General features: G+C 37.1%; 3 protein-coding genes across 3 annotated transcripts; 2 read left to right on the top strand and 1 right to left on the bottom strand.

Moving 5' to 3' along the window:
• The first annotated feature begins 271 nt into the window (after positions 1-271).
• Positions 272-2,081, top strand: LOC116120652 (F-box/kelch-repeat protein OR23-like). Its single transcript, XM_031406617.1, has one exon. It carries the CDS (start codon positions 470-472, stop codon positions 1,445-1,447), a length of 978 nt encoding a protein of 325 aa, XP_031262477.1. The 5' UTR covers positions 272-469; the 3' UTR covers positions 1,448-2,081.
• A 3,124-nt stretch (positions 2,082-5,205) lies between these two features.
• Positions 5,206-8,454, top strand: LOC116120624 (F-box/kelch-repeat protein OR23-like). The gene is made up of 2 exons (XM_031406587.1): positions 5,206-6,428; positions 7,891-8,454. The coding sequence occupies exons 1-2, from the start codon at positions 5,455-5,457 to the stop codon at positions 8,177-8,179; spliced, it is 1,263 nt and encodes a 420-aa protein (XP_031262447.1). The 5' UTR covers positions 5,206-5,454; the 3' UTR covers positions 8,180-8,454.
• Positions 8,455-19,582: 11,128 nt separating this feature from the next.
• On the bottom strand, positions 19,583-21,290 carry LOC116120636 (transcription factor MTB3-like). The gene has a single exon (XM_031406598.1). The coding sequence runs from the start codon at positions 21,101-21,103 to the stop codon at positions 19,583-19,585; it is 1,521 nt and encodes a 506-aa protein (XP_031262458.1). The 5' UTR covers positions 21,104-21,290.
• Between the last annotated feature and the right edge of the window lie 2,772 nt (positions 21,291-24,062).

Genomic DNA, 24,062 nt, shown 5'->3' with positions numbered 1-24,062 from the left:
GTTTCTGATTGCTATCCAATCTCCCATTGATTGTGGGGGAAACATTTGCGATATTGTAGTCATGCTTAGATATTTTAGTTGCCACTCAGGAAGACTATGTTACAAAGAACGTATAATAGTGTTTAGTAATCACCATACTAAGCACACTCCCGCCTGCGACCTCTCTATACATTAAAAGCCATAGTTTTAAAATACTGCCACGTGTCAACAACCTGTACTATTTAGACTTATGCAACTGAAAAAGAAGTCGTTACTTTGTCCGTATCTAGAAAAGTGAAAGCAAAAGCTTCCGTCACAAGCCAAACCCGAACGCCGCCACCACAAAAACTAACCGCATTTTCTATACAGAGATGTTGAGCCGAATGTCACACCTATGTGACAAACGTTTGTTCACTCAATTCGTGTAGTAGTATAGTCGGACGGAGGACTTTATTTATTCAGATTATCTATCACCCCTTTACATATAGAGATGCCTTCATCATCATCGCCTTCTTCTACACAGCAGCAATTGATGACAATTGATGAATCTGTAACCTTAATACCTGGCCTTCCATACGACGTTGCATCTCTGATTTTATCATTCATTCCTTACTCCCACCAATCACGTCTCAAAGCCACCTGCAAATCATGGTGTCTATTTTTCTCATCCAAAACCCTAATATTTCACCGCCGTAAACTCTCCCGCCTATCGCATCTCCTCTGTATATTCCCTGAAGATCCTTCTATTTCGTCTCCTTTCCTCTTCGACGCGTCTAATCTCGCGTGGCGTCCACTCCCGCCTCTCCCTTGTAACCCCTCCACCTACAGTCTCACCAATTTCACTTCCGTCTCCCTTGGGCCCGACGTCTACCTTGTCGGTGGGTCCCACTTTGACGCGCGTTCCTTTCCTTTGGATCTACCACTCCCGACTGACTCGGCCTTCAGGTTCAATTTCATCACCTTCTCGTGGGAGAGAATCGCGCCGATGATTTCGCCACGCGGGAGCTTCGCTTGCGCGGCGGTACCGGGATTGAATCAGATAATTGTTGCCGGTGGAGGGTCCAGGCATAGTTTGTTTGCTGCGGGAGGGAGTAGGATAAGTTCGGTGGAGAGATATGATGTGGCGAGAAATGAGTGGGTAGAGATGGATGGGTTGCCCAGGTTTAGAGCGGGATGTGTGGGGTTTATGGCGGAGGAAAGTGGTGAGTTTTGGGTGATGGGTGGGTACGGGGACTCGAGGACGGTTTCGGGAGTGTTTCCTGTGGACGAGTACTACAGAGATGCAGTGGTGCTGGAACTGAAGAAGAATGACGATGATGGTAGTCATGGTTGGGGGACTTGGAGGGAAGTTGGTGATATGTGGGGGGAAGGGGAGAGGACACGGCTAGGGAAGATTGTCGTTATGGAGGATGAAGATCATCGAAGGCCTGAAGTTTTCATGCTTGATAATAATGATATCTCAAGGTAACTTCTATACTTTGTCTGTGAAATGAGTGAGTTCAGTCCTTTACATGCAATTTAGATTATCTATAGTGGTAGTTAAATCTCGAGTTTAATTTGTTTTTGCTGTGCCATGAGCATTATGTTTCGTTGATTTGGTTATTTACTTAAGCGGTATTCACTTAACTAGCCATAAGGTTAGTCTATGCATAGCTGCTTGAAGGTGTAGGTTTGCCGAAAGTTGCTAGAATTGTAATCAACTAGTAAAATACAAAAAAGTTGGGTGGCAATTGGGTTATAGACGTTGTTGTGAAAACAAAACTTCATATAAATAAACACACTTCTAACTTTTTAATTTGCCTGTTAGATCAATTTTTGAATTCTTTTCGTTTTTTGTGCCATAAATTGATAATCGGTTCCTGTTTCATTTGTTTGCTTACTAATTGTGGACTCTATCTTAGTTATGAACATTAGTTCTTTTTTCTTTCTTTCTTTTTTATTTAACTTTTATTTCGCCATCTATAAACTGTTTAATTGGGTTGCATTTTCTGTCATTTGTGTGTATCTCTGGTTGTGGTTGGTCAATTGCTCAATTTTTTGAGTAAAGATTGTATCTATTTTTTTATTTTAGTAATCTTGCACTGCATAGTGACTTGGTGAGATTAGGCTTTGTTTGATAAATTCAACAAACNCTTAAGCGATCTTAAATCGCTTAAGCGACCAAGAGTAAAATCGACGAATCGCTTAAGCGATCTTCTATATCGCTTAAGCGATCTTCTATATTGCTTAAGCGATTCGTCGCTTTTACTCTTAAGCGATCTGAAATCGCTAATCATCTGCCCATCGCTTAAGCGATTCTTACGGAGCGTGTTTTGTTTATATTTGATTTGGTTTAATTTTTTTGCTGATATTTTGTTTATATCGATTGTGCAGATTTTCCAGAGCGTAAACTATAGAGAGTATGGATTGGAGTATGTAAGTGATACGGTACACTCGTCATTCTCCAAGTCAACCACACACCATGCAACATGATATGTGTGATTCTCGTTGTCTTGTGTAGTGGCCACCAACAATGTACCTCCATACTTTCCCGTCAGAAAGCAACCATCAACAGCCAACACCTTTCTCATGTTTACAAAACCCTTTATAGCAGAACCGTAAGTAACAAAAAAATATTTAACATCATATTCCTGTCCCACTTCAAAGCCGTCTTGCTACCTTGGTTTGTCAACTCAAGCTTATAACGGTACGCTTCTAATACTGCGTACCCGTGCTCCGGCGTGCCCCTCACAAAATCTTGTGTATGTTGTCTCCCTTTCCATCATTTCTAGTAACTAACAGCACATCCCAACTTTGTACGCATAAGTCTCTGAATGTCTTTAGGAGATGGACCTTTCCCTTCAACGAACCAACTTTTGACAAATTGTCCAATAACATTAGCGGACGCTTGTCGATGCTCACCTAAAATATGTTCCAAACCACATGTGTGCTCACGGGTATATGTGCTAAGAATAAATTTTTTCGACTCCGCCAACCTTCTACAATAAACCCGAAGTTGTTAATAGAAAGAGAGTTTCCAATAGTTGCACTTTTTGATGCAATCTAAAGGACATTGTCGCGATGGTTCCATGAGCATCGTACGGAGTCAGATAATTTTACTACAACCCTTGTTCCGTCAGCTGAAAAATTATTGCGAGAACGTATTGAACTGTCAAATGCACTGTTTGCCTATCCTCTTAATGCTCAAGAATTCACTGTGCGCGGCTATGGTTTGGATGCTCTAGTTAACCTTGTTAGAAAAACTTGCAGCTGTAAAGTGTTTGACATTCAACGTTTACCTTGTCCTCATNAGTAACCATTACGTCAATGCTAAACATATAGGGTTTATGATTCGTTCAGTGGACCGTGATCTTCATTATATGAACAACCTTCGCCGCGGCGAAATGAGCCAGTCACGCATCAGATTCAGCTCCTTTGTCGCCGCGGTGAGATTCCTTCTTCGCCACGGCGAAGTCTCATTTTCCAGTTTTTGTAAAACGCACAGTTTCGTTTTTAGGCTAAGTTTTAGGATTTTGGGCGAGGTATAAAAGAAACACTTAGTCTTTTTGTTTAGGGCGTTCGTGGAGAGATAGACAGCAGTTTTTACATTTTCTTAGATTTATTTTTGAGTGATTTTGGATTAAACAAAGTGTGAAGATTCGAGGTGAAACCTGTGGATTCGTCAATTGGGGAGATTTTCTCTTGTGTCCATGATGTTGAACTTGGAATTTTTCGTTTCTTTTAATCGTNTTTTGTAAATATTGTTCTTGACTGTTGTAGTCAAAATCTTTGACAGTTTTTAACTGTCAAGGATTAAGTATATATATAAAAAAAAAAAAAAATTGCCTTTTTTTGCCACCAATTTTTCAGTCACTATTCCTATAATTTTTTCTTTAAAACTTATGCTTACCCTCTATTTCACTCATTTTTGCAAACCCTCATAGTCAATATATTTCCGGCACTGGAAAACAAATTCTCGTTTTTACCAGTCCAGTTCAGTAGATGACGACTCGCTCAGTGACTTTGGCGCTGACAAAGTTTGTTAACTTCGGTGAGTTCTTGTCGAGGCGTATCCCCAACACCCAAATGTAGGAGTATTCAAAAACATGGAGAAACTGAACCGAATCGGAAATCGAAGTGGTTTTTCGGTTATCCGAGAAACAAGTTCGGTTTTGGTCCATAGAAATAGAGAAAACCGAATTTTTGATTTTATTAAAAAAAATTAAAAAGTAAACTATTTTTCATTAAAATTAAAAAAAATTAAATTAAAAAGATTATAAATCTAAAATTAAAGAAAATCAAAACCCCAAACGCGGTTTTAAAAATAAAAATAAAACAATTTTTCCCACCTCAAAATTTTCACCAAGGCAAATTCTCCCACCCATTTTTCATTAAGTCAAAGCTAGGATTATAAACTACTAGAATAACCCATTTCTTCTACCCAAAATTTCGGCGCCCAAAAACCCATCCTTCTGCCCAAATTTCTTCCTCCCAAAAACCAAAATAATTTCCCTCTCTCTCTTCTACCCAAAATCTCTCTTTGTCGCTCTTCCACTGAATCGCAGAAGCTCTCTAAAACAAACAAAAAATGTAGAGATTCAATTCTCTATCTCCAATCTCAAGAAAAATATCAATTCTCAAATTCTAGTGTTAGATTTTGGCTTGCAAAATTCTCTTAATCCATCTATTCATCACCGATTGATCTTACTGCTACCTTTCCCACCTCGTTTTTACCATCCGATCAACTCCCATTCTTGCTAAATATGATCTTTGTTTCATATGGAAAACTCAATTCATTTGTTTCTCTATCAATTTCTTCTTTTAATCGTATTTTATGTTCAAGTTCAAGGCTTTGTCGATCAATCCTCTGAAAAGTTAAGCTTTGTTTGTCAGTAATTCAGTATCTGCTAATGGTCCAAACGAATTGTTAGACTATTTTAAGTCTTTTGAGCCTTAGAATCTGAAGGTAAGAAGTTTTGTTTATCGTGATTTCCTCTTCGACATATGGTTGACATTTGAGCTTTGGAGTTTCTGATTGCTATCCAATCTCCCATTGATTGTGGGGGAAACATTTGCGATATTGTAGTCATGCTTAGATATTTTAGTTGCCACTCAGGAAGACTATGTTACAAAGAACGTATAATAGTGTTTAGTAATCACCATACTAAGCACACTCCCGCCTGCGACCTCTCTATACATTAAAAGCCATAGTTTTAAAATACTGCCACGTGTCAACAACCTGTACTATTTAGACTTATGCAACTAAAAAAGAAGTCGTTACTTTGTCCGTATCTAGAAAAGTGAAAGCAAAAGCTTCCGTCACAAGCCAAACCCGAACGCCGCCACCACAAAAACTAACCGCATTTTCTATACAGAGATGTTGAGCCGAATGTCACACCTATGTGACAAACGTTTGTTCACTCAATTCGTGTAGTAGTATAGTCGGACGGAGGACTTTATTTATTCAGATTATCTATCACCCCTTTACATATAGAGATGCCTTCATCATCATCGCCTTCTTCTACACAGCAGCAATTGATGACAATTGATGAATCTGTAACCTTAATACCTGGCCTTCCATACGACGTTGCATCTCTGATTTTATCATTCATTCCTTACTCCCACCAATCACGTCTCAAAGCCACCTGCAAATCATGGTGTCTATTTTTCTCATCCAAAACCCTAATATTTCACCGCCGTAAACTCTCCCGCCTATCGCATCTCCTCTGTATATTCCCTGAAGATCCTTCTATTTCGTCTCCTTTCCTCTTCGACGCGTCTAATCTCGCGTGGCGTCCACTCCCGCCTCTCCCTTGTAACCCCTCCACCTACAGTCTCACCAATTTCACTTCCGTCTCCCTTGGGCCCGACGTCTACCTTGTCGGTGGGTCCCACTTTGACGCGCGTTCCTTTCCTTTGGATCTACCACTCCCGACTGACTCGGCCTTCAGGTTCAATTTCATCACCTTCTCGTGGGAGAGAATCGCGCCGATGATTTCGCCACGCGGGAGCTTCGCTTGCGCGGCGGTACCGGGATTGAATCAGATAATTGTTGCCGGTGGAGGGTCCAGGCATAGTTTGTTTGCTGCGGGAGGGAGTAGGATAAGTTCGGTGGAGAGATATGATGTGGCGAGAAATGAGTGGGTAGAGATGGATGGGTTGCCCAGGTTTAGAGCGGGATGTGTGGGGTTTATGGCGGAGGAAAGTGGTGAGTTTTGGGTGATGGGTGGGTACGGGGACTCGAGGACGGTTTCGGGAGTGTTTCCTGTGGACGAGTACTACAGAGATGCAGTGGTGCTGGAACTGAAGAAGAATGACGATGATGGTAGTCATGGTTGGGGGACTTGGAGGGAAGTTGGTGATATGTGGGGGGAAGGGGAGAGGACACGGCTAGGGAAGATTGTCGTTATGGAGGATGAAGATCATCGAAGGCCTGAAGTTTTCATGCTTGATAATAATGATATCTCAAGGTAACTTCTATACTTTGTCTGTGAAATGAGTGAGTTCAGTCCTTTACATGCAATTTAGATTATCTATAGTGGTAGTTAAATCTCGAGTTTAATTTGTTTTTGCTGTGCCATGAGCATTATGTTTCGTTGATTTGGTTATTTACTTAAGCGGTATTCACTTAACTAGCCATAAGGTTAGTCTATGCATAGCTGCTTGAAGGTGTAGGTTTGCCGAAAGTTGCTAGAATTGTAATCAACTAGTAAAATACAAAAAAGTTGGGTGGCAATTGGGTTATAGACGTTGTTGTGAAAACAAAACTTCATATAAATAAACACACTTCTAACTTTTTAATTTGCCTGTTAGATCAATTTTTGAATTCTTTTCGTTTTTTGTGCCATAAATTGATAATCGGTTCCTGTTTCATTTGTTTGCTTACTAATTGTGGACTCTATCTTAGTTATGAACATTAGTTCTTTTTTCTTTCTTTCTTTTTTATTTAACTTTTATTTCGCCATCTATAAACTGTTTAATTGGGTTGCATTTTCTGTCATTTGTGTGTATCTCTGGTTGTGGTTGGTCAATTGCTCAATTTTTTGAGTAAAGATTGTATCTATTTTTTTATTTTAGTAATCTTGCACTGCATAGTGACTTGGTGAGATTAGGCTTTGTTTGATAAATTCAACAAACAGGGTGTGTTAGATTGTTAAGAAAACTAGGAAGCTTGTAACTGAACCAACCTAGATTTTATTTGGTTGCATTTATGAAACATAGTGCTAATAACCATACTGAGCTTGTCTAATTCAATTCAACACTCTTTTTCTTTCAGTTTAGTTTATATTGTTGATGCCTCTGTTTGCCCTGATATGCTTCACCTGGAGCCCTTGTGCAAAGGTTAACTATGTAAATTGTAAAGCTTTGTGTAATTACTTAATTTGTACGTGGTGGCTGTTATTTTCCTCCCAAAGAAAGATTATATACTGTCAAAAGGAAAAACTTATTGGTTTAAATGCCCTTAATCTAGGTTGGGGAAAATACATCCCAAAAGTTTTGAAAATAGTATCAATCCTTTCCTCCCTTTAGTTAAAACAATAATCAGATGTGTGAAATTTCATTCATGCTCCTTAAATAATTATCAGGAAAAACTGTCATTTCGTAGCTTTGATTATTTAATCAACTAAAAACTATGAAATTTTGATGTTGTTTCTGAAATCAGAGGGTTGTAAGTGTGTTTTCCTTAAACCTCAGTGGAGGTCAGTGTATCAAGCATGATGGTATCGAGCGTGTTCTCAAAAAGGAAAGGATGAGAAATGGATGGATGGTTTATCAAGCATTATCATGATGCAATCTCTACACGTGCCTTCTAATCAGTTTACTTTTTGTCGAAACATTACACTTTCAAGTTATCATCTTTGCGTGAATTTAATATGTTCAATTGAAGTTCTATATAGAGACATTATCACATGTTCCACGTATTGTATTCAGGTATGACAAGGCTTTGAACCGGTGGCACAAGGAGACATCGGTGCCAAGAAAAGTTCCTTGCAAGAAATCATTTGGTTTTGTTGCATTGAATGGAGAGTTACATGTGATGAGTCCTGTAAATGGAATAGATTCAATGGAAACGCGACGACCGCGACAACATAAAAGAGGAACTCTGTTCATCCAAGTCTACCATCCTAGGAAGAAGACATGGAGGTCCATTTATACAAAGCCACCATTTCCTCAGCCATTGGATTTCAGTACTGCAGTTATGTGCTCCATTAAGCTGTAGACATAATTGTCTTGTATGTAGTGCAAATACTTGTACCTGAATTGGTTAAGCATTAATATGTGTATACATTGTGTCTATGTTGATACGACTGGTTCTTTGTGGTTAGCATATTAGCTAATCAATGAACAGATTGATAAGGTATAGAATCAGTTCAGTGAATGAATGTAAATACGCAATACTAAATACACAATACTAGTATTGTGTCTTTATTTCGTTTCACCAAAATAGAATAAAAATGGGCGTGCATATATTATTTTGGTGCAGTGGTTCACAACATCACGAAAACCCTGCCCTCTTGTAATGTGTATCATAATCTACCTTTTAGCTTCTAGATTGCTCTTGAGCATCTTTCAGGACCAAATGAAGCGAGATATGTCTATTGTATCGAGTACAAGTATTTGGAATTAATTCATGTTAATTAAAAAAATCAACCAAATATCTACAATAAACGCGTGGATGAAAGGATGAAGATACATAATTTTCTCTTCTAGATAAAAGCCGGCGGAGGAGAGCAGCGTTTTGAAGGAGTCTTATAATTAATTACACTGATGACCCGGTACGAACAGGTCTTGTCTTGTGGCCTTCAACGCGAGAACTCATAAGTATATATGTACATACAGTTGAATATACTGTATTTTCAAAAAAGTTTAATTAAAGTTGGTGACTACAATTGGTGGACACATCAATTCAAAGCTGTATACCCCAATTAGTCTAACCTCCCACATGAATTGTGATTAGTTATCTCCCCCACACCGCCAACACCACAAACCCTTCCCAACTGCATATATTTCAAACACCAATTGCTGTTTTTATTTTATTGAAAACAACAAATTAAATTGAATAATTTAAAAGCTGAAAATAATTAATCATGCATCCATCTCCAAGCCAATGGCGTGACGTGCAATGCATCTTAATATATGTCTAAACTCTAAAGCATGTGACTTTTGATATGAATCAAAGACTCACATTGAATCCCATTTTTTACTTCATGAATCACGACTAATTCAATTCAAATCCATTTACCGCCCGAATCAGTGGTCAAGAATCAAGACACTGTAACAGATCAAAAATTGGAAATTTCCAAGTCAACCAATTAAGTAACTTCCTGCATGCCTTCATATATGCATATGCATATGCATATACATATAGTCTGTTCGCCAATGCAGTTCATCTCAAATTTGAAGCGTCTCTTTTCTGTATGAATCAATTGTTTGTCCGACATAAGCAAAAATGAAGAACCTAAATATGTTGCTAGTAGTGACACTGATAACATCTGTTTTGTCTATGAACATGATGCAACATTACGAGGCTTCCAGAATCTTGGAGATAAAGACACTCCATCATCATCAAAACGAGTTTTTGCTAGAGTCTCTGCAAAAGGCTCCGGTTCCTCCTATAGGAAAAAATGGTTGCACCTACATTCCTGGGAGTGGTGGCCCTCCTTGCACCAATCAAAGGCATTTCGCGGGCCGTGCTGGGCATGTCTCTTCTTCCTAAATAATTGTTCATTCCAATCAATGTGGCAACTCATACTTGATATATATAAAGCCTTATTATATCTAATTTAGTTGAAATGAAATAAGGGGAAGGTGTCCCAAATAGCGTCATTTTCCCTCTTTGTTTTCTGTTTTTTATTTGTTCATTGCGTGAATTAGCATGCAAATGCTTATATACAATTTGTCTTTATTAATAGTGAATAAAAAGCGAGCTTTTTGTCATTTATACTTGGTTCTTGATCATCTGGAAAAAAAAAAAAAATTGTCCGTGCATGTATCATGCAAGATATGTAGTTGACGATGTAAGATGTAGGTATGTATATGAATATGAACAAGAAGCATTTACCAAATACCTAATGAATCTATTTTCATGGCAATCTGTTGATACAGAAATCTGTACCAACTAGAGAATTTCGGTTGACCCTATTGGAACTGGAATGGATGCGCGCGTGATTATGGATAACCAGCAGTGGATGAATAATAAATGCAATAAAATAAATGGCAGAGAGATTTTTAAAGTGGTTCGGCAAATTAGAACTTCAGCCTACGTCCACTGTTATCTTATTGTTTTTGAGAGCTTACAAAAGTATAATTTATAGGAAAATTTGCTTAGAACAATTGCCCAACCCCCTTGAAAACAAGTTATGATGGGTTTATATAGCACCCATTTACATGATAGAGTTGAGATAATATTCAAATATGTAGAATTAGGCAGTTGCATGATCTTTGGCTACTTTAGTTGGAGTCTAAGTTAATCTGAATATCTTCCTTCCAAATTGAGCCAATCTAAATATCTTCTATCCTAATAGGGAATTATCCTCTTCGGATTGACCGCACAACAATAACCCCCTAGTTTTTGGAGCGTGTAATCGCGCTTCAAAAACTAATGTCTTTGATTTGGATCGTTGTCGTAATATAGACTACAGTCTCGAATTGAAGAACTTGAGTTATGCTTGACGCGATCTAAGAGATCTTGAACACGTGATCTCAAGTGAATGAGCGAGCTTATGAGCTTAATTAGGGAGCATAAAGAGATCGATCTAAGAACATAAAGAGCTTGATCAGAGAGTGCGAGGAGTTTGATTAGAAAGCGTGTAGAGCTTGATCTGAGAGCATAGCTCGATCAGAAAGCATGGAGATCTTGATCTGAGAGAATGACTCGATCAGAAAGCATGGAGAGCTTGATATGAGAGCATTGCTTGATCAGAAAATATGGAGAGCTTGATCTGAGAGCATTCTCGATTAGAAAGAATTGAGAGCTTAATTTGAGAGCATTACTCGATCAAAACGCATGGAGAGCTTGATCTGAGAGCATAGCTCGATCGAAAAGCTTGGAGAGCTTGATTTAAGAGCATAGCTCGATCAGAAAGCATGGAGAGCTTGATCTGAGAGCATAGCTCGATCAGAAAGCATGAAAAGTTTGATCTGAGAGCACTGCTCGATCAGAAAGCTTGGAGAGCTTGATCTGAGAGCATAGCTCGATCATAAAGCTTGGAGAGCTTGATCTGAGAGCATTGCTCGATCATAAAGCATGGACAACTTGCTCTGAGAGCATTGATTTATAAAAAAGCATGGAGAGCTTGCTCTGAGAGCATTGCTCTATAAAAAAGCATGAAGAGCTTGATCTGAGAGCATTGCTTGATCAGAAAGCTTGGAGAGCTTGATCTGAGAGCATTACTCGATCAGAAAGCATGGCGAGCTTGATCTGAGAGCATAGCTCAATCAGAAAGCATGGAGAGCTTGATCTGAGAGCATTGCTCGATTAGAAAGCTTGGAGAGCTTGATCTGAGAGCATAGCTTGATTATAAAGCTGGAGAGCTTGATTTGAGAGTATTACTCGATCAGAAAGTTTGGAGAGCTTGATCTGAGAGCATTGCTCAATCATAAAGCAGAAAGAGTTTGATCTGAGAGCATAGCTCGATCAGAAAACATGAAGAGCTTGATCTTAGAACATTGCTTGATCAAAAAGCTTGGAGAGCTAGCAAGCTCTTTCAAATCTGAGAGATTTGAGCACGCGACCTAAGCGATCTGGCCACGTGATCTGAAGCTGAAGGTTAGAGTGATCTAAGCACGCAATCTGAGCGATCTGGCCACGCGATCTAAGAACTCTGATTTGGAATAGGCTTCAGTATTTAATGATAACTTGAGCTGTAGATAAGGATGTATACGAGTCGAGTCGAGCCGAGCTGAGTATCTCGGTACTCGAGCTCGACTCGTGATGAACAGTACTGAGCTCGAGCTTAATCGAGCTTCAGTACTTGAGCTCGAGCTCGAGCTCGCGAGTGTGAAAGGGTACTCGAGCTCGAGCTCGATTGATCTTTTCCACATTTTTAGTCTTTCAAAATAATTTTTATTAAAATTACCTTTTGGTTTTGAAGTTTGAACCATTCAACACGCATGTTACTGGTGAGCACATGTCATCAGAAATTCACAATTCACACCTTTACTTCTTCACTCTGCCTTTTAATCTCTCTCTCTCTCCAAACAAAATCTGACACCAAATATTTCGTTGATTTGCTTGAAATTACTTCGTATCTTTTAATCTGATTCTATATCCACTGTTTGAATTTATACTACTTCAAAGAAACACTTCGCTTTGTGATCTCGTTGCGTCACTATTTTTTTTTCCTGTTTTTGCTCCCTTGTTGTCCTTTAGTTTTCTCTGTTTTGATTTAGCTTTGTTATTTTTTCTGAAAATGGCTGAAATAGTTGCTACTGTTGCGGGTGTTGTGAGTGCTGTTATCGATGTTGGCAAGTGCTTTGGGCGTCCATTTATGTACTTGTACAACTACAAGACCAACTTTAGCAAACTCGAAAAAGATTTTGGGAGGCTCAAGGTTACAAGAGATGAAGTTAAGCTTAAGGTTGATGCTGCTGAAAACAATGTGGAAAAGATCAAACAGACTGTTACGGACGGCAGCGTGACTCGTGAGTGACTGATTTACGGTGAATGACAGTGGAGAGTTAGTACTTAGGGTTAACGAAAAATCGCAAATGGGTTTTACTTTTTGAGTTTTTGTTTCAGCTTTGAAAAATTGAAATGGGTTCTACACTTCTGCGTTTTTGTCTATATGGGTGCTATTTGCAATTTGAACAACTTAAAAATAAAAAAACTTTTGAAATCTTGCAAATTACCCCCTAAGCTCGTTTAAGCTCGCGAGTCTGACAAGCCAAGCTCGGCTCGTCATTGTTCACGAGCTGCTCGAGCTCGAGCTCGACTCGATTGATTTTGAGTTGAGCTCGAGCTTGGGACGAGCCGAGCTCGACTCGACTGATTTCAAGTCGAGCTTGAGCTTGGGACAAGCTGAGCTCGATTAGCTCGCGAGCTACTCGGCTCGTGGCTCATCCCTAGCTGTAGACCTCATATTTGGATGATTCTTTGACTGTCAGAAAGCTAACTTGAAGGGCTACAACTCTTCTGTTTACCACTTAGCCAAATTCAGACTTTATCCTGCTCAGATTTTCACATTTGATGACATGATTCTAGATTAAGAAGTTGGGATTTGTTGAAGAAGTTGAGACTTGAGGGAAAAACATGGAGAGTTATTGTGAATTAGGTCCTCATTCTAGCACCAAAATGTTGATACAGAAATCTGCACCAACCAGAGAATTCCGATTAACCCTGTCGGAACTGAAATGGATGTGCGTGTGATTACGGATAACCATCAGTGGATGAATAATAAATGCAATAAAGTAAATGGCAGAGAGATTTTTAAAGTGGTTCGGCAAATTAGAACTTGAGTCTACGTCCACTGTTATTTTATTGTTTTTGCAAGCTTACAAAGAACAGTATAATTCATAGAAAAATTTGCTTAGAACAATTGCCCAGCCCTCTTGAAAACAAGTTATGATAGGTTTATATAGCACTCATTTACATGATAGAGTTGAGATAAAATTCAAATACGTAGAATTAGAAAGTTGCATGATCTTCGGCTACCTTAGTTGGAGTCTAAGTCAATTTGAATATCTTCAGTCCAAATTGAGTCAATTTAAATATTTTCTCTCCTAATGGGGAACTATCCTCTCCGGATTGACCGCACAACACAATCCATTTGATTTTTAGCGATTGCTATCAAGTATCAAATATGATTTGGCGAAATCAATTACAACTAGGGGATATATATTTTGCTTGTTCTTGAGTTATCTTTTAGAAATTTTTTAAAGTAGTAACACTAACGATCAACTCAATATATGAGTACTTTCGTGTGTGTAATAAGTGATGATATATCTTCTCTGAAAGTCAGGGAATTAGCTCACAAGGTCCGCAATTCTTCCGTAATGGAATTAATTCTTTCTCCTTGTAAGTAAAATGTGTTAGCCAGAATCATGGTACCAATAAGCTAAACTAATTGACAGCTTCTTGTTCGTTCCTTCCAGGTCAATTTTTCCTGTCTCGTCGTCTACACATATACAAATGCTTTCTGTCTGTCTGTCTAGTATACTTTGAAAATAATTCACCACATTACAAGATATCAGGAATGCTAGCTGCTCTTCCAAATCTTCCATTCTGTGAATGAGGAATGGATATATTATTTGTAATTATAGTTTTTAGCATTTGATGCAATTATTATATTGAGTAGTCTACATATTTAGCTTACGGGATGCTATATTATATGAATAGATAATATATTTTTTTTTTTAATGACCAGAGTGTCCGATCTAGTTTACATGTATATTAACTAACCCTCAGAACCTTGGAACTACCAACCAAACAAGAGTTTTAGTGATCACTCATTCCCTATTAACAATCGAAGAGGGATTCGAACTTAAGATTTCATGAGTAATAATACATTTAAAAGTTTTTATCAAACCACTTGATCACCCATAGATTGGTTAATATATAATATCTCATTTAAGCTCTTGTATCACAGTATAACACGTTTTTCGTTACGTATAAATTGACCTTTTTACTATCTTTCTTTCATTAATTCTATGTCTCATTTGTTTGTGTTTAACATTTGTAATGTAATCCACAGATGGCTTTTTTTTTTTTTTTTCCTGGGACAATATTATATAGGACTCAAGAAGCAAAAGCCTAAAACCAAGGATTCTACCAGCAAAATTATCCCCATTAAATCCTGCGCAATACTGATCTATACAACTATTGGGTAAAGATGAACTATTACGGCTCAACAATTAATGTTATGTAATTATAAATTATTAAAAAAATCTCTAATTGTAACCCTAAATTAAACACAAAATGATGTTGATATTATAGATATAATACCAAGTTAGACCATACAGCTAGCCTATTAACCACATCTGAATTACAATCTTAATCCACAGTGTACAGACTATTCAAGATTGTATTCCAACAATTAACATTATCATGTTGCCAAACGGCCAAACTCCTGATATTATAAATCAACAGGACCATGTGGCATGGTCATTTTAATTTACTTTGATTAATCATGATAAGCTCGAAGGTTGTAAGCAAATATAGCACGTAATTTGGGAAAAATTATTCCCTTGAAAGATGTATATGTGTCCATGAAATGTTTTGAATCATCCTGGAAATTGCCATTCCCCATCTTGTATTTTAATAGATGAATGGGTTTCTCCTTGGAAGAGCCGGTTGTCTGTTGCGTGTAAATTCTGGCAGTTTACGCATGACCACCGCACTAAATACATATCTGTACAAAGGTCGACGTTAATTCTTTGTCATGCAAATTCTTAGCATACTCAAATATGTGACCAGAAATACAGACAATCAATATTCGATACCAAGTATATATATATATATACTAAGCGCATGCACCTGACGTATTTGAAAAAATGGTGCAAAAAAACAAGACCAGGTCATAGACTCATAGCCTATGGCATCTTAAATATAACTGTACATCAACTGGTGACAAAGTTTTTCGTGTGAAATTTTTAACTTAAAAATTCGAATCATCATAGCGCTTCAAATGTGGATTAGGTTACGTAGCAATTCAACATTCAACAACATGAGAACTGACTTCCAGGAAAAAAATTAAGACAAAAGAGTTGAATTAATCGAGATTTATTTAATCACAAGCCCTTGCCAACTATCCTTAACCATTAAGCTGAGAAAATCCTTTCAACAAGTCTTTCTAGTTGATTAAATGCAACCATAACCAATATTTTCATTCGATTGTCACAGATGTCAAATTAATATACTGTCAAAAGAAATAATCTCCTCAAGTCAACCCTCACCCCTTTAAGAGATTCTTCTCCCATACAGAGCTATAATATGAGGTTATCAACTTCACAACTTTTGTATGCATATCAACATTAAAATAATTCCATTGCATGACGCTCTGTCAATTCATTTTAAGATTTCAACTTGAAACAAAAAATTTCTTTGTATACCATTCATATTCTAAACTCTTTGCGCAATTAATGTCAAGATCAGTTCACTTTAACCAATTAAATAATTAAAAAACTAAAGTCTGTCTAGTTGATGGGCAATATAAATATGTACTCCCGTCTCCTACAATCTCATTCAGTACAGCTTTTTATACTATCTAATTTTAATCTTTCCAGATTGTCCAACAAAATGAGACATTCAATATGTTTCTAGTTTTCACAGTTGTTCTTTGTCCATTAGCCCGCAATTTGTGAGGCTGGCCGAGTCCTAAGTGACGAAGAAGATGGAGTTAAAGAAGGGTCCTGTCCATGGCGTCGGATCAATGGTTGCACTTACACCCGGAGAGTGGTGAGACTCTCTTGCTACAACATCGGAACTTCGCAGGCGCCGTGCCAGGGCTCCTCCACAGTACTCGAATCTTATGGGTGCAGCTATTAGCCGCAATAAAAGGCTTATTTGTAGCCATTAACACCTTAAAAATTAATAAGTGATATGCGCCAAATTTGGCTATTTATTGTTCAGAATAATGGGATTAGGCCCCCCAGGTACTAAAGGTGCCTGTTCCTTTTATATATCTTCTCTCTTTGTTATATATACTATATAGCATTTGCCATATTAGGCACAACTGGGTCATAAACGGTCAATGTTCTTGTAATATCTTTTAATATATATATATATATATATATATATATATATATATATATATATAACTAAATTACAAAGATAAGCACTCGGATATGGTACTAAATTTGTTTCCTCTCCGCCTAACCAGAAAATCAGATGATTGAAAAACTATTCATGCCCACTATTATGGAGTTGCATGGTCATTAGTTAGTTCTGATTTTTATTTTATTTTAAAAAATGACTAAACGTAATTAAGATAATAACCACAGACTCCATCAACAATATCTAAGTGGGATTAACCGAGTTTAAAAGATTTTTTTTGCCGTGGTTACTCTTAATTAAATGTTTTTATTTTTCCCGAAAGCTCCACAATAGCAGAAGAAGTCATAGGTCATTAATTTGCAATAATAAATTTGTTTTATTATTAATAATTAATTACTTTATATCATATTCCATTGTACTTGTTTTTCCTCTCCTCAGGGAAGTTGGCAATTAATTGACTCCCACATTATATATGATCACACTTTTTTTTTTTTTTATTAAGAAAATAAATATCATACCTAACTACCCTAGCTAAGTTTCACTAATTCAATCTTTGATGGTATTGAAGTCAGTTGGCCGAAGTTTCCCACATCTCACTTTACAACTTTTCCCAAATCCTATCAAAGTTTCAATTTTGAAGCTGGGTCCAGCTATGAACTTGAATAAAAGATATAAGTAAAATTTACTGAAAATTTTGAAAATATATTATTCTCTTAATTAATCAACCTGTGCATGTCCAAAGACCTAAAAAAGAAACCTTGTTGGCATGATGCTTGCGGGTTCATTAATTAACTCAACAACATACTTCTTACTTTGACTCGTTCTATTGCAGAAGGTGATGTATGAGTTCTAACCAACTCATTTGGTCTATGCTTTGGCATCTTTTCATCGCTAGCTACTCCTTGTTTCAACCGTTCTTTATATTTTTATTTTTCACATTTTCGCTTAATCTGATTGCACCTTAATATATAAAATAAAATTGAAAAATATGTGTCTATAAAGTTTTCTTTAAAAAAAAAAAAAAAAAAAGTCTTAATATGTATGAAAGCCTATTATATCTGTTTAATTCATGACCAATTTGAAAGGGAAAAACAGAGATTAAAACTAGACATATATATAACAAAAGAGAAAAAAGATATATATAAATTGAACCGAGCAATGGTTATGCATCATCGTTATAACTTAAAATTTTCATAAATAAAATTAATTAATTAATTCCGTGTGTTTTAAATTAAGATAAAATCAACATTGTAATTATATCCCCCAAACTTAACATGGTTTAAATTATACCAAGAAACAGACAAGTAAAAAAAAAAAAAAAATATACAATCCTAAGATTGAAACAAACACAGGGTTAGTTACAAAAATTTTTGGTGATCTACAGTTGCATTGAATTTGACCTGACATAAATTACGAGACTTGATCTTGCGATGATGTTTGAACCAGTTGAAGCCACACCTACTTCCATTGACTCAGGAAAGGCAGGAGGGGCACGCACAACACTGCCGGCTACGTTCATGCCATTGAGAGTGCAAGAGCCTGAGCCCTGGCCAGGTATGAAGTGCATGGGTTACCAGCCAAAGGGGCACTGGCCCCTGTTGTAGAGATTGGAACACCACCCCCCTTCTTTCTTCATCCATCGCTCTCCTTCTAATGGCCTCATTGCTGGAAGCCAAGAAAATGGAGAATGAATAAGACAGTTAAGAGGTTTTTCCCGTAGAGACACCCATAATCTTGGTAATTAATATACCTTATTTCTCTGTTAATACTTGAGTTTTGAGTAGAAGATTTGGAGGTAAAATCAGTTTTGAGAGATGGTGTGGGAGATAAGAGGGAGTGTTGTGTGTGTAAATTATAATAGGGTTGTAGTATTAATGACGTTTAATCTGCAAGCTTAACTACTTTGACTGCGTTTGGTGCCCATTTGATTTTACTAAGATTTTGTATTTGACTTTTGCAATGTTTGAAGGTTGACCCGAGGTTGAATGGAATGGATCAACCCACGGCATGTTAATTTCTTGGACCTGAACCAGTCATATTAAGTGGGGACCAAGAAGTGTACAAATTACAACTTATGTTTATACTTTTGTAAATTAAGAATGGTGTTTATCTGTAGCACGGTTATCTTATGATTTAATCCTAGCAGTGAAACCTAGAATGCACAAAAAAAAAAAAAAAAAAAAAAAAAAAAAAAATAGTCATCAAGGAAATTAATTCAAGAAATTTAAATTACTTAGTTGATTAATTTTCAATTAAACACTTCTGATTGTCTCAACAATTTAAATTAAGATTCAATAACCTTGTAATTAAATTTTTAACTATTACTACACGGAGAAATTACCCTACAAACTATTGGTGGGTTGTGAATGTATGTAAATTAGGTAAACATTTTGGAGACGATAGAAAGATAAGTTTGTTGTACTGTTCAGCCACTGGTCACAGTTTGAATAGACCCATTTATCGTAGTAATTACATCAAAACTTTCTTGAATAAGATCAGCGAGCCAACATATAATTTTCTCTGTGACGTTTCGTTTTCAAATTGGCCAGGTATTAAATTCCCCCCGCCAGAACCATGTACATGAAATTTCAGATATTAGCCTTTACAGAGTTCGGAGTTCCCTTTTGATACTGCACCACATTGCATAAATAATTCATCCGACTGATACCTATCAGATTCACTGTAATTTTATCCAATTTAACATTAAAAGAGAAGCATGGCAAGAGTCACCCCCCACGGTTTGAGAAAATATTCATTCAACACTTTCAAGTTGAGTACAGATCATTAATGCAAACAAGACACTCACCAGTTTGTCAGCCACAAGACTATTAAACTTTTTTACAGGAGATGCATTCATGACTTGGCATGCGGAGTGTGCCCCTTAATACACACAAGTTAATGTACAATCATTCATTTAGAAAGAGCACAACCAATTCCTCCTTCAACTGCTCGGCAGCACCAGTTTGGGTCCAATGGAAATATTTGAATAACCTTGTCATCTGTTTGAAGACCATTAGACTCTTGAATATAATCTGATGTTCGCTGAATGTTTTCATCACCCCAGAACCGGTGAGTATCCAAAGGGCACTCACCCTCACAACTGCATAAAACTGCATCCTCGTGTCTTGGTTGAAAATCAATCTCTGACAGAGAAATCTGCCTTTGCTTAATGTTTACCATCTCCTTCTCGGTTTCCAAAAGCCTGATTTTTGTCTGAAGGTCTGTAATATAAGTAATGGCATCGCCAAGCAGAGAGGCCTTGTCCATCTTAGAGATATTAGGCACGACTGCTCTTAAGGCATAGAACCGCTGGTTAAGCTTCTCACGCCTCTGCCGCTCAGCTTCTACATGATTCAATGGCTCTTCTCTCCCATTCGCAGGCTTTCTCCCTCTCTTCCTTGGTTTCCGCTCATCTGCCTGAGATGGAGAGTCATCCTTCAGCTCCAAACCAGACACCCTTGCTTGCGCATCATAACCCCCAACAATCATTTGGTTCAAATGCGGAAAAAGTTTTGTTTCATTATCATCAGACCGACAATCATTTGATGGATTGCCATAAATCTGATTCGTACCAATTGTTTGTAAGTCGTAGGAGTCTGAAGGGAAACTCAAATCATCTTCCACTTTAGGGCAAAAGTTAATGCTGATTGATCGTGATTTTGAGCCACCAAGACTTAGTTCACGCCCAAAAATCTTTGGAATTGCCTTCTGTGGCACAGAACTTGATCCCCCAAATACAGTTTTGACCATCTCCACAAAACTCTGTTCCTCTGGAATTAATTTGACCGAACCAAGCTCCACAACTCCAGACTTTGCAGGAACAAACACTAGAGTTTGGAATCCAGCTGACCTGGCTAGAAAGGATCTTGATTGATAATGATCTACACAACTAACTACGCCTGAAGCCCACATCGATCTACCAGACTTATAAGACTCCCCAGGACCATATGCCGAATCACATCGGAAGCTAAAATACATTGAAGTGAGATAAAACATCTCCACATCTGACACACCATCTAACCTTGACGTGTAATTATCCTCCTCCAACCCACCAAACGAAGCATGTAGCTTTTGGAGCACCTGCTTTTTCACCTTCTCTTTCCTCTCAACTTCTTCCAAATTTTCATCCCCACTAGAATTAATATCTCCAATAGCACCATCTTTTGGGTGCCGACAGTGCCCATCTCCCCAGATCAAAACAGACCCACCAGATTTCAGGTTTGAGGCATGCCAGTAAATTGCATAGTTCCAATTGGATCCATCAACTATCTGGCATAGCCCCTGCTGCACACCCAAATCACCAGGAGGTGAAACCATATCAGCCAACACATTACTAGAGGCGGATGACTTCAAGAATTCACAGGCCTCAGTACCCAATACTGATTCCACCATAGCCTTATCTCCTTCATTAAACCAAAATTTCTCATCCATCTTCTCACTACTTAAACTACTAATTCCACACAATCACCAAATCCCCAAACCAAAATAATAAGTATTCAAGAACTAACTTAGACTTGAACTAACAATTCCCAGAAATTAAAGCCAACCTTTGATACAGAAGCTCAAAAAACTCTCACAAACAAATCAGCCAGTTGAATCACGAACTAGACGACCCCAATAAACTAAACTTCAGTATTTCAAACATACACAATTGGAAAATTTCTTAAAGCATCCCCTAAACCCAACTTCAAGACTAATCTATGGTAGCATCTCATATAGAAAACATTCAGTCTGTTTCAAAAAGCTAATAACTTGAAGGGTCACTAGAGGCAAAAGTCAAAAATTGAAGGCAAGAGGTGGAACAAAAACTCACCTCAGATGAAGAAAGCTCTGTAATTGGACTTAATCTTTGAAGAATCTGCAAATTTCTCCTGGCGACAGCAAACAAACACAAGTTGGGGTAATAGTTTTAGATCTGAATTTTAGGTTTGTTGTTTATTTAATTGGGAAAATATTGAATGAATTTTTTACTGCAACTGTCCACTTGCTTTTGATTTGATTTTATTATTTTGTGGCATACATGTGTTTCCACGTCGGGTTAGTGTTGAAAACGGGGACCCCACTCATTGATTCATAGTCACGTGAAACAAATGTTAGATTTTAGGTTGTAATCATTCGAGTTTAGAATTTAGACAACTACCCCATCCCCATGGTAAATTTCCTCTTTAACTCATCTCTAAAAGAGTGGTGGAATTCCTATTTCTGATTTCTTTCCTCATTTTTAGTAAATTTTTCTATACTTAAAAATGTTTTAATTATGATTCCATTAATAGAATGATATAATTGATATGACCAAAAAAAGGGGTAATATAGTAATCTCCCCTGTTCTGTTATGTAATTGCGAANTTATTATTTTGTGGCATACATGTGTTTCCACGTCGGGTTAGTGTTGAAAACGGGGACCCCACTCATTGATTCATAGTCACGTGAAACAAATGTTAGATTTTAGGTTGTAATCATTCGAGTTTAGAATTTAGACAACTACCCCATCCCCATGGTAAATTTCCTCTTTAACTCATCTCTAAAAGAGTGGTGGAATTCCTATTTCTGATTTCTTTCCTCATTTTTAGTAATTTTTTCTATACTTGAAAATGTTTTAATTATGATTCCATTAAGAGAATGATATAATTGATCTGACCCAAAAAAGGGGTAATATATAATCTCCCCAGATCTTTTATGTAATTGCAAAACGCAACTCCTAGTATTTCCTTTAATTATGCTAATCTCCTCTAATCTCCCTTCATCCTTAATTAAAGAGTAAAGGACTTTTTCCCAACAAAAAAATGCCTTAATAACACTTTTCCACCTTCAGACTTTTAAAATACCACTTTACCATCCAAAACACAAATATATTAGTAATTTTCGTTGTGAAGAAGAGTAGGATGACCAGAAGCTAGTTAAAAGGAAGGGTAGAATGGTTATATTACCCTTTTTGGTCAAATACCTTCTCAAACCCTAATCGTCGGTTTAGGTCATTTAGCCTGTTCGACATGATTCTGGTGTCGTTGATTAACGCCGCCTCCACCCTTAGCTTCCCCATCCTTCACTCACAAAAACCCCTACTTTCCCACCACACCGAGCATGCTAATTGTCGATCACCGCTAGTTTTTTGTTCTTGCGACCGTTGAGTTTCCAAGTCAAATTCCAACCGATTTGGTTGTCGAAAATTCCACCTGAAGCCACCTATAACATCAGCGACACCTCCTCTCTAAAAGTCCCATCATCCTAGACCTTGGTTGATCACCGTTCATCGGTTGCCAACCCTTTAACAAAAAGAACTAAATCACGGTCGTCAGCGATTGGAGAGCTATCACGGTCCAGATTGTTAAGGTTATTGAAGAGGGATGGCCGATAATTTGTTTGATGGTAGAAGGTCAGATTATGGTGGTTGGAGTCAATCAAAATCGTGCGTGAAAGTTTGATTTGCAGTGGCTGGTGATTAGGGATTGAAATCTAGTGGGGCTATTTTTATCTTTACAATTAAACTATTGTATTTAAAGGAAATTATTGACAGAGTTTGTGTTTTGGACAAAAAAGTGGTATTCTAAAAATATCAGGGTGAGAAAGTAACTTTAAGCCATTTTTTGGGTGGGAAAAAGTCGTTGACTATTAATTAAACAAACTTAGCGCGGTTTTGGGCCGTGGCATAAAAGGTTCGGTAGTTTATACACTGGAACCTTTTGAAAGTTGAAACCAATCTTTAATTGATTGCAGAAACGATTATTAATTAGTATTAATTAATGAAAAAATTAACGTAAAACTGTAAACTCTTATTGTGAGAAGATGCAAAGTAACTAATATTGATGTCCAAGTAGAATAATGAGAAGTCAATATTTGGAAGACCTAGTTTGAATGGTGGTCGAGTGAGAAAGAAGGAAGGAATGTCTGCACCTTTTCTGGTGTCTTCTACTGTAGAGCATCTCCAATAAAGAGCACCATTTATAGTGTCCTCTACTTTAGAGTATTTTTAACGGTGCTCTTTATTTTAAAGAATATCTTTTATATAAATAAAGAATATCTTTATTAATTTTTAAATATAAAGAATAAAATTTGTATTCAAATCGAATAAACTCTTCAAATTTTAGGAGAGAGAATATGTTTTTTCAAGAAATAAACTTAATAGGAGAGATAAATTATAAATAAAATGCATAGAAGCTTATAATTTATTATTTAAAATTAGGATAGAGGATGAAATTTAATTCTCTAAGAGCATCTCCAATGGTGCTCTTTATTTTAAAGAGCACATTTCATATAAATAAAAAGCATCTTCATTAATTTTTAAATATAAAGAATACAATTTTTATTCAAATCTAATAGACTCTTTAAATTTAATGAAGATGCTTTTTATTTTTAAGAAAAATACTTAATGGAAGAGAAAATTAATAAATAA

The sequence above is a fragment of the Pistacia vera genome, unplaced genomic scaffold (assembly GCF_008641045.1).
Source record: "Pistacia vera cultivar Batoury unplaced genomic scaffold, PisVer_v2 Contig940, whole genome shotgun sequence".
Taxonomy (NCBI): Eukaryota; Viridiplantae; Streptophyta; class Magnoliopsida; order Sapindales; family Anacardiaceae; genus Pistacia; species Pistacia vera.
This window is presented reverse-complemented; position numbering and strand designations above follow the sequence as displayed.

Bases quoted from the DNA above. Each gene is read 5' to 3' on its own strand.
- LOC116120652 (XM_031406617.1), top strand. From the start codon at position 470: ATGCCTTCATCATCATCGCCTTCTTCTACACAGCAGCAATTGATGACA.
- LOC116120636 (XM_031406598.1), bottom strand. From the start codon at position 21,103: ATGGATGAGAAATTTTGGTTTAATGAAGGAGATAAGGCTATGGTGGAA.
- LOC116120624 (XM_031406587.1), top strand. From the start codon at position 5,455: ATGCCTTCATCATCATCGCCTTCTTCTACACAGCAGCAATTGATGACA. The intron at 6,429-7,890 runs GTAACTTCTATA...TATTGTATTCAG, and splicing joins GATAATAATGATATCTCAAG to GTATGACAAGGCTTTGAACC.